Source organism: Lepeophtheirus salmonis, chromosome 3 (genome assembly GCF_016086655.4).
Source record: "Lepeophtheirus salmonis chromosome 3, UVic_Lsal_1.4, whole genome shotgun sequence".
Lineage (NCBI taxonomy): Eukaryota > Metazoa > Arthropoda > Copepoda > Siphonostomatoida > Caligidae > Lepeophtheirus > Lepeophtheirus salmonis.
In genome coordinates this window covers 19,784,843-19,795,372 of record NC_052133.2, presented here as the reverse complement: position 1 = coordinate 19,795,372, position 10,530 = coordinate 19,784,843, and the positions used below count along the sequence as shown (strand labels likewise).

The following is a 10,530-nucleotide window of genomic DNA, read 5'->3' as shown; positions in this document are numbered from 1 at the left end:
TGTTGCAGGGCTGAATAGAAAGAGATAGAAACAAAGAATGAAGGTAGAATAGAAAAGACTGAAATAGTAATATAGAAAGAGGGAGAGGGAGAAGAGACAAAGAGAAGGAGAGAAGGAAAATGAGACCCCCCCCCGAAAAAAAAGACTAACAACGCAAATGGAATTATTGCTCAATATTTGTTGAAAATTGTTTGAAGCTTAATAAGAGCTGATTCAAATTGAACCAATCAACGCTCATAAGAGAAAAATAAGCAGAAAAATCAACAAATGACGATATAATAACCAATACTTTTTTTTTTTTGTTAGTAAGAGTTAATGCCGTCCTATATAAATATAAATAATGTTCACTTTGTATGCATTTTGGAACTTATTTAATGAATATAACTTATGTTTATATGGAAGTAATCTATGCTAGACGGATATTATTTTTTTGGATTTGGGATATTTATAAATTATGTATTTTTACGTTTCTTAGACACCTAAACAGCTTCTTACTCTTTAACTAATGATAATATACGAATTCTATTATAAAGACTGTCAAGGCTTTTCTATAATCCTCCCTAATCTTTTGTGTGTGTGTGTGTGAGTATATACTTATTGACAAACAGCTCTTTAAGAATATATAACAATGATATTAGAATCGTAGAAACAAGGCTAATAAAGGGGAATATTATATGTAGAGATATATGTAATGGTTAAAATATATCTTCAGGATATACACTTATATATCTTATTTATATATGTCTCAATCGACAAATAAATCCATTCTTTATTGAGATAACAGAAATGATTTTTTCCCATCTTAATTTATCAATTTATAAAACTAAATATATTTTTGACAAATCTTTTTTTATGATTATTCCGTAGGATGGTCCGTGATGGAAGTAGATCGCGACTGGCACTATCGTTTAAGCTTATACTATGTTAAAAAAGGAAGATAGCAATGTTTTCACATGTAAAAATCCTCATGGAAAAATGAATTCTATTCGAGTTGTTATTACAGGTAAGTCCATAATGAAATGACAAAAAAGTATTTCTAAAACTTGGCAGTCTCTTGAGAGAGCACGTAATGTTTATGCATAATGTAACATGTAGGTATAGTAGACTGGTTCATAAAAATATATTTTTTGAAAATGTAAAAAATGTTCCCATGAGTAACAAATGAAGAAAGATACAGTTTAAGCCATGTTGATGAACGAGTTTTAGTACCCGGGATTTTCCAGTGTTATTAAACGTATAAAAGGAGAGAAACTTTAGTTTAATATTATATATTTGCTTTATTATTATAGAAAATAACTACCCAAGAAATCTTTAGTGATACTCAATGTTTTTCAAGTGCAAACTCACAAGCAATTACTCAATACTTAGATTTTCTCTCCTCTGGAATAAAAATATAATAATAAATGCTTGAGAAGATAATAAAAAACATTGTTCAGGTTGACAAAAACAACAAAAATAGAACGCTAAAAAGTCCTTTGTATTTACATCCAAATATGAATTTACACCTTTTTTTTTTTAATATGAGGCGCTGAGCGTACAGTGCTTACATGGCGATCAGACTCAACGAGTTCCATTATTTTATTCACTCGTTCAAAATTACCGGAACGGAATCGAGGAAACCAGAATAACGCGTTATTGGCTCTTACATTATTATTAGGACTGTAGTATACTATTCCCATTTTCAGCATCCTGGATTGCGAAAACGAAATGTAAGATTTGGCAGTTTTTCTCCTTTGCTGGTGTCTATCTTTAGGGGACGCTCAAATAATAATAAGTCACAAACAATCACAAAAACTCTTTATAAAAGTATTTTACTACGAATTCCTATCTTTCAAACATCATCACAAAACCTATCGTGCGTATACAACCCAATTATTAAACCATTTACAGGAAAAACTATGTACAGGGAGCGGGGATCAAATTGTCGCCAAAAAAATTTCTACAAAAAACAACACAAAATATACATTTTTTAACTTTTTTATTGAAAATCAAAACTATGACGAGCATATAAGTATAGAGTAGCCATTCATTCGATATAATCACCGTTGGCTTCAATAACAGCCTCAATACGGCCTCTGAACCGGCGGCAGGCTCTTCTGACCATCTCATTGTCCATGTTGCCGAATACCTCCTTGATGGAGTCCATCAGGCTGGCCTTGGTGCTATGGGGATGTCTGTTGGTATGTCTCTCGACATAGCCCCCGACAAAATAGTCCAAAGGATTAAGGTCGTGAGAGTTAGGAGGCCACAAATCCTTGGTTACGACGTCATAACAGTTCTCGGTTAACCACTACATGGAGATTTTGGACACATTGCAGGGTGCTGAGTCCTGTTGCCACACCCAGGGTCTGTCTCCCGCCTTCATGGACCTGGTAGGGTCATCCTCAACCATCATTTTCACCATGTCGACAAAGTCGGTGCCCCTGACCTTCCTTTCGGCGCCCTCCTCCTTGGGTACCCTCTTTATGGTGGTATCAACATCCCAGGTGTCCTCTAGCTTCTTACGGATACGCTGAACAGTCCGTAAATTCACTCCTAAGGTTGAAGCAATCGTTGAATTGGAGATTTCACCTCCATTATTAACCAATGCCATGACTACGGCGGACCTCGAAAGCTCCTCGTTCCACTTATAGCTCTTTATCTCCTCATATGATGACGGCATGATGCTAACTGAACTACGTATTGTAAGCTGACGAGAATAGCTTTCCTATTTGGTAACTTTTTTTTTATTTGATAATGTTGTCTTCAAGTTATCAAGACTTAAAGTAGGCGAAAATCTGATCCCCGCTCCCTGTACTTATTTTTACTATACCTAGTGTATAATGTGCTTCCTTGCTGTGCTTTTATTGTTTTAAGTTGCAACCAGCCTTTAAGTTTCTAAATATCATAATTTTGTGACAAATTCAATTCCATAATTTTGAGAAATGTATTGCATCTTTACTGAAAAAAAAGTCCCTAAAAGTAAAATTAAAGCAATTTTTAAAACATGACTATTTTAATTGAATTCGCAAACGTTCAATAAGTATTAAAACTTTTAAAAGATCCTTTATTTATTTAAAATAATCATTTTTTATAAATTATAAGATGTCAGTCTTAGGCTTGAATATATTTTCTCCTTAGAAGTATTTTCCAAATGCTTCATCATCTCATCTCTATTTATGAAGAGGTCATTAAAATTCATAGACTCATTATTACCCAACATTGGAAGAGCAGCTGACAAAAAGGAATTCCAAGAAAACCCTTCTCGATAAGCATAATTCCTAAGTATATCTAAAATAAGCTATACTGGGGCATTGAAAGTTATTTTCTACAAAATAGTATCCCAGGATTAGCCCCAAAATTGTTCTAAGCCAAGAAAATTGTATGGACTTCGCCGTATTTCTTAATGTTTTGTTTTTTTGTTTGTTTTTTACCAACAATTACATTTAAGGAGAATTTCCTGCACCATTTCGAAAAAAATTATATCTAAGAACCAGTATAATGTATATGCTTGCAGATCAAAAGTGCATTTTGCAGAAATGTCTTTTACAAAATCAGATAAAAAATTATTTATTTCTCAAAATACTCATACCTATAAATATATGTATTATAACTTTTCCAAGCATATTTTTGATTTATGCCTTCAATTAAATAGTACATTACGTCTGGTCAAAGACTGCAGGGACTCATTTCATCATAATCTTCATCAAGGATTCTGCATAGAGTATATTTACTGATATATTTCACTGTTTAAAAAATGTTTTATCCTGATATTTACCATAGTGTAGGATCACAAATCGTTGAAAAAGGAGCTCAAACAAAAACAGAGCATCCGTTGAAGTACGGAGTGGAACCTAAGACTTGAAGTAGCAGTTAATTACTGTTTTATTGTTTAATTGCGATATTTTAATACGCGAGCAAATCAGAGCTGAAACAAAAATACACAAGGTTTGTTTTTATCCCATGTCTCTATGTATAAATATGTCGGAACAATTACAAAAAAGACAACGCGTATATAATCTTCTTCGCACCTGTGTTAGTATCAAGTAGTTTATTACAGCTCTATACAGGCAGGAAGAACAAAAACTTTTGCAGTAACAATCTGGCTTACTTCTAGTCTGCCTCCATTTGACCCTGATCAGCCCTGACTACAACTCCCTAGACTTTGCTGTTTGGAGTATTTTGAATAAAAATGTCTGCCAGAACATCCATTTTAAATCGGATTCCGCGAGTAACCCCATGAACACGGTTTTCATCGTCTATAGCTGTCAATCTGTTTGCTGGCGTATCGAAGTTGTTATTGCTTGTGGATTAGTAAATATAGAATAATCAATGTGGTTAAATATCTATAGTATTTAACCACATATTGGAAATTAGTTTTGAACTGTATTTTCATAGAGCCTTATATTTCTGCTTATATTTTTTTTTTTTTTTTGGTTGCGGATAATAATTGCTTTTCAGGTATTTAAATTTCATCCATACGTCAAATTACTGGTTCTTTATTCTCACAGAGTCACAGTTAGATACATTTTCGAAATAATTTATTTATGACTAATATGCTGAGGTCATTTAGTCGGTGATATTTTTATACAATAATCACAATAAAGTTGTGATGTAGTTACCCAAGTTATTCGAAAATTTGAACAAAAAATCTAGTCAGCATATAGATTAATGTAAAATTACCTGGTTTGGTTTTGAGCTATTTTGTCAACAATTGGTTGTAGCGTACTTTTTTACGTATAAGAATTTATTGCTTTAAGTGTAAATTAAAAATATATTTGTTTTATACTATAAAATTTCTTAACACATGTTAATAAAATATAATTTTTGCAAGGATTGTTGATGACTCTACGAGGGTTATTAAGTTCCATCAAAGATACTTTAAGGAAAGGGGGAAAAAACACATCAATGGATAAAAGAAATAATCGCCTCGAATTGTAAAATATTATTTTTTTTTTTACTGTGCTAAGTTTATATTTCGACTCTTGTTATTATTATGGGTGAGATTTTTGAAGCGAAAAAATACAATTGTATCCTTCTCCCGCTCTACAAAAGGGTGCGTGGACAAAATGTCGACTATCAAAACGTCGACCGACACAACGTCGAATGGGCAGAACGTCGAATAAACTAAACGTCGAATAGACAAAACATCGACCAGACAATACGTCGACTGACAGAAGGTCGACTGTAGATTATAAAATAAAGGACTACCACATATGGTGTTGCAGAAATTCCCATTCAGCCATTTCCCGCCTAAAACATAACCCAACAGCACAATTTCTATACAAACTACCAGTAAGGGGCCCTCCCAATCCCCTGTATATATGTTGGGTCTATTTTCAGTTACCCCCGTGTCCCAAAATGGGATGAAACCCACCGCCACTATTTAAGCAACCACTAAGAGCTCCTCACAACCCATATGTGTCCCCAAATGTTTGGGTTGTTTTCGGGTATGACCTAGCTCCAAAATGGGATCAAACCCACCACCACCAAATTTATCCCACCTCTATTTACATACCGAAAGGTCCCCTGAAATTTCATTTGAGACTGTTTCGTGCTTCGCACGAGACTACGCAACTTAAAGTATGTAACTATCTAATTCTGCCCTTGTTTTCACATCCATTATTGACATATGTATTCACTAATTCACATTATTAAACTATAGGGAGATATGTTGGTTTGTCTGCATATATGCAATTTCTTCCTTTCAGCCATACTCATATAAGGGATGCATTTAACAAAAAAAAATTGAGGGCTTCAATATATTAGAAACAATGAATTTATATAACCAAGGGTTAGGGGGAGTAAAATAGAAATACAGACCTTTTAAAAAAAAATACCATAAAAAAAGGACTTTTTAGAATTAGATAAAATATTTCTGTAAAAAAAATACTAACATTATATAACTAAATATTACCAAAGTTTAGAAACACAAAATGGTCATAAAACCTTATTTAAGACATTACATTAAAAAGAAAAAATCTTAGCTCTAACCTAGCATAAAACTATTTATTTGGTTGATCGATGTTTACTAATAAATCACCTACTATCTAAATGTTTGTTAGAAGTTTTAAAATAGATAAAAATGCATTTTTTTATTGATTGAATTAATTTTAATCGAACACAAAATTAAAGGCAAATATTTATTTATGTATATTGTATTTTAACGAACAGCATCCAGTAATCACAATGACTAATATTATTTTATTTTTTGTAATATTATACATGAGCGCACAGAATAAAGATATTTCACAGATATTATTGCTCTATAAATAAATTTTCCTTGAAATCATATAGAAAATATGAATTGCGTTAGCACAAAACCAATTTTCCAATAAAATCTAGAAAGTGACACAACTTTAATATTATAATTTAATTAAATAATGCCAAATAAGCTAATTCATATCAGAATTTGCAAATTTTTTTTTGTCTATTTTTACGAGTAATTTTTAGTTATTTAAAATTGGTCAAAATCGAAATAAATTGCTTGTTTTATCAAGATTTTTGAGTTAAAAAAATTGAGAAAATGTTTCAAATAAAATAATTTTCTAAATATTTATCCAGATTTTTATTAAAAAATATAAAATTTTCTCAATAAAATACTTTTGAAAAAACAAAGTGTAATGATTCAAAAAGCAATTCTTTTTTGTACTTTTTGATGGATTATCATGAGTAAGTAATTTATATTTTTTTCCGTTGAATGATACATATATACTATTATATTTTTGTTAATTCTCAAATCAAGGATTCTAAAAATCTAGTATCAAATATTATAGTTGTATATAATTAATTCGTAAATATACTCGTTATAATATTTCATATTTACATATTTTAGTCAATTTTGGACTATATATTAAAGTGTCCAACATATTTTGATACGTCACGAATATTTATGATAGTTTAAGATCTTTATTTAAATTAAATGTACCATTTATCTCAAAATGTATATCCAAATATATTTTTCTATCGTATTTATATCCTTTAAGTATGACTTTAAATTTTTACAAACTTTAAATTCAAATTGTAGCGACTCCTACAGATTTATCTGAATAATTTACTAAAAAATATAAGTAATTGAAAAATGCTTTTATAATTTAGACTCATATTTAAGAAAAATAACTCCACAAACTTTACTTTTGGCAGCCAAAATTATATATACATTTATATATAAATATACACATAATTTTATAGAATAAATCTAAATAGTTAAATTTATTTTTTTAGATGTTGAATGTCCAAAATTTGAAATATCCGACGTAGAATTAGAAAGCCGACTTCGTAGTCACAAAGTTGGTTCCATTGCAGCTTTCAGTTGTCCCAGAGGATTTAAACTCGTTGGACCTTCATCTCTCTTATGTCTCAGAAATGGTATTTAAAGTCTTTTTTTAAGGATATAATATAACATTTCTCATTAAAGGGAGTTGGTCTGGAACGCCGCCACTGTGTCAGCCCATCAAATGCACAGCGCTTGAAATTCTGGATTCACATTTAAGGGTTCTTTCACTGAACAATAGTTACCTCGGAACAGCAAACTTTCTTTGTCCTTTTGGCTACAAGTTGGAGGGGCCTGAAACGATTAGTTGTGGACATGAAGGCTTTTGGAACGGAGTTGTACCACGCTGCAAAGGTGGGTTCCTATTGGCTATATAAGATAACTTATTACCATAAAAATTTCTTTTAAATCTTTTTACACATCACAGCTATTGAATGCGCATCTCCTTTGCCTCCATCAAATGGTCGTCTGTTGGATAATGACAAATATCTAGTGGGTAACACTGTGCAGTATGTCTGTGACGAAGGTTTTGTTCTCATAGGGGAACCCATTATTCGATGTACTGAGTCGGGTCTGTGGTCACATGCTACACCTTTTTGTAAGAACTGAAACATATATATGTATATTAAAAATAGAATGGTCACACATTGGTTATATATGTCTAACAATCAAGGTGTAGGTTTCGACACTAAGTTTAATTAAAAAGTGATCCTTCTATTATTGTGTAGTTAAATTATAAAAATTATACATGATGGAGTTACTTTTTTCACCTTGATTTTAAAGCTAAACGCGTAAATGTTTTCAAAATTTACCTTCAAAAAATAAACATTAGTAGAATACCCTTTCGATGGAACAATCCTTTTTTCTCTTCGTTTTTTTGTTTTTTTGTAAAACTAAGGGCAATGTTTTAGAGTAGATATAATAGTTATCAAATAAAAAACTAATTGATTTGAAACCATTGCATAATGAATGTCTTAAAGAATTGAAATATTTTTATTTGGTTAATTTATTTATTTTATGTTATCAGAATAAAACTTAATAAATAGAGTGCGTTTATTTTCTAAAGACATTTATTAAACAGTTGTTTAAATTAAATTATATATTTTATTTGATAACTATTCTACTTATAGAAAAAATAGAGTTTAATTGATAAAAGATGGACGGAAAATTGAGTGCACGTTCTATTTATAGAGTATTCTTTGGGTAAAAATACAACTGCCACTAAATCTCAACTTGTTAGATATGGTAAAAATGTGTCAAAAGTGACTCCATGGGGGTTCAAATATTAAACACGTTCTTGTATGCTAAACTAAATCATTTTTCCCATTAGGCAAAAGAGCTTGTCGATTCCCTGGAGATCCCATGAATGGAAGAATCATGCCTGTCAAATTTCTTTATGAAATCGGGGATAAAATACTGATTGAGTGTAATTCGGGTTACGTCAATACTGGTCGCCCCAAAGCAATTTGTAATGAAGATGGGAAATGGTCAGAAACCATCCCTTCATGTCTGAGCTATCTTAATTCATCTTCATAAATATATAAAGTCAAAGCTGAATCACACTAACGGGAATAGTAAAGATGAAAAAAATACAAATTGTACTTTAATACAATATAAATTACTACTATATATATTCATATAAATAGATACAACTATACTTCTCTAATACATATATAAGCACATCTATATCTGGGTAATTGTTTTTGTATTAACAATATCTGAAATGACTCATCAATAAAGAAATATACGTAGATAAATGTTTTTATTATTATTTTCGTGTTGTAACAAGTGGTGTATGTATTGAGTTACTGTCTATTAGAGTTTTAATTAAATATCCTTATAATATACAGGAGTAAAGGATATAATTTCATACGTACTCTTGGAATGCAATTAATTTTACATTATAAGTATAAAATATACCTAGACCCATATATTATATAACGCATTTTTTTTTTTTTTTGTAATTAAAAGTAATAGAATTACATATATAGAGAAGATAATATGTTTAATAATAAACAAGTCAGATCGTTGGATATCCTTGAGACAGAGAAAAACTATAAATCAAGGGAATGATCATGTGATCAATATTTGTTCAAATATAGACGTTGATGAGATGGCTTTTATGTCTTCGAAGGGCGTCGAGTTACTTTCTTGAATATGAATCTAAAACCAGGGATGAGCAAAGCGCAGAGAAGAGTAACAGTTTTGAGATGAGAAAAGGAAAAACAGTTTGTACAATCGTTTTTTTGTTTTTGTTTTTGTAATTCTTTAATTGATTGTGTAAGCGTAAACATCTCGCTTTGAATGCTTTACTTTAGATATAACTTTTTTAAATGTAGAATAATATACATATTTAAATATAATTTTCAATATTTTATCTCCACTAACGCTATTTTAACTGTTCAAGATTTTTTTCTCTATACCAGAAATACATTTCCGTATTATATTCGCTCACGTCTTCTCCTCATCCTCCCCACAATGTCCATCCCTATCTATAATTAACTATACAACCTTCATGAGTTGAACCTTTTTAACTGAATTAACAAACTAAATTATGCAAATGGAAGAAAGTCACAAAAATTGATAAAGAAATGCCCTTTGTGGTATCATAATTAGCGAAATCTTGCCTGGGAAAAATATACTAATTCGACAAAGAATCTACTTAAGTTAGCATGCCCGTTTTGTCACTTTTATAGTTTTGAGTCTAAGGAAATAAAGAAAAACAACACTTAGTACGAGTACTTTGATTAGTTCTACTCGTATTGTTTGGTGTCTATAAATATTTGCTCATAGAATAAAACAAAAGAATTAGATAGCAACTGAATAATTGCAGTCCTACATATTGTTCTGTTTCAATACAAATACAGTTTAAAGTGTAGAACCTCTTTTTTGGTTTAGAATCGTATGTTGACTCCATAGACAGATTTTCTGTTGGAAGTGAAAAGTTTTTGTGTAGATATTTGCTGTCTTTTTTGTTTCTGCAAGTGTATTCTGTTGGGATAAAGAAATACTTTGGATTTCAAGTAAAGATTGTGTAAAAGGACGGGTGTTTAATCAAAAAAATGTATTGGAAAATTATTTTTTTACACTCTGTTGTTTTTCCTTCAAATTCTATGGAACTGATCGAAGGACGCAGCTCAATGGACAACGTGCAAGGGAAAAATTATAGTCTTGAACTCAATCTGCGTAGGTTTGCGCTCTAGTCATTCCTAGACAAGGAAATATACTTGATGTATATGGACTTCAAAGACAATTCCTAGGTACGATGGAATAATTGT

General features: G+C 30.9%; 1 protein-coding gene across 1 annotated transcript in view; it reads left to right on the top strand.

The window, feature by feature from the left end:
- Positions 1-8,938, top strand: part of hig (hikaru genki) — a 76,761-nt gene extending 67,823 nt beyond the window's left edge. The window contains exons 5-9 of the mRNA XM_040707811.2: positions 868-923; positions 7,209-7,347; positions 7,397-7,606; positions 7,680-7,850; positions 8,583-8,938. Of these exons, the coding sequence (XP_040563745.2) occupies positions 868-923; positions 7,209-7,347; positions 7,397-7,606; positions 7,680-7,850; positions 8,583-8,788 (782 nt within the window). The 3' untranslated portion in view covers positions 8,789-8,938. The remainder of the gene's footprint in view (positions 1-867; positions 924-7,208; positions 7,348-7,396; positions 7,607-7,679; positions 7,851-8,582) is intronic.
- Positions 8,939-10,530: the final 1,592 nt, after the last annotated feature.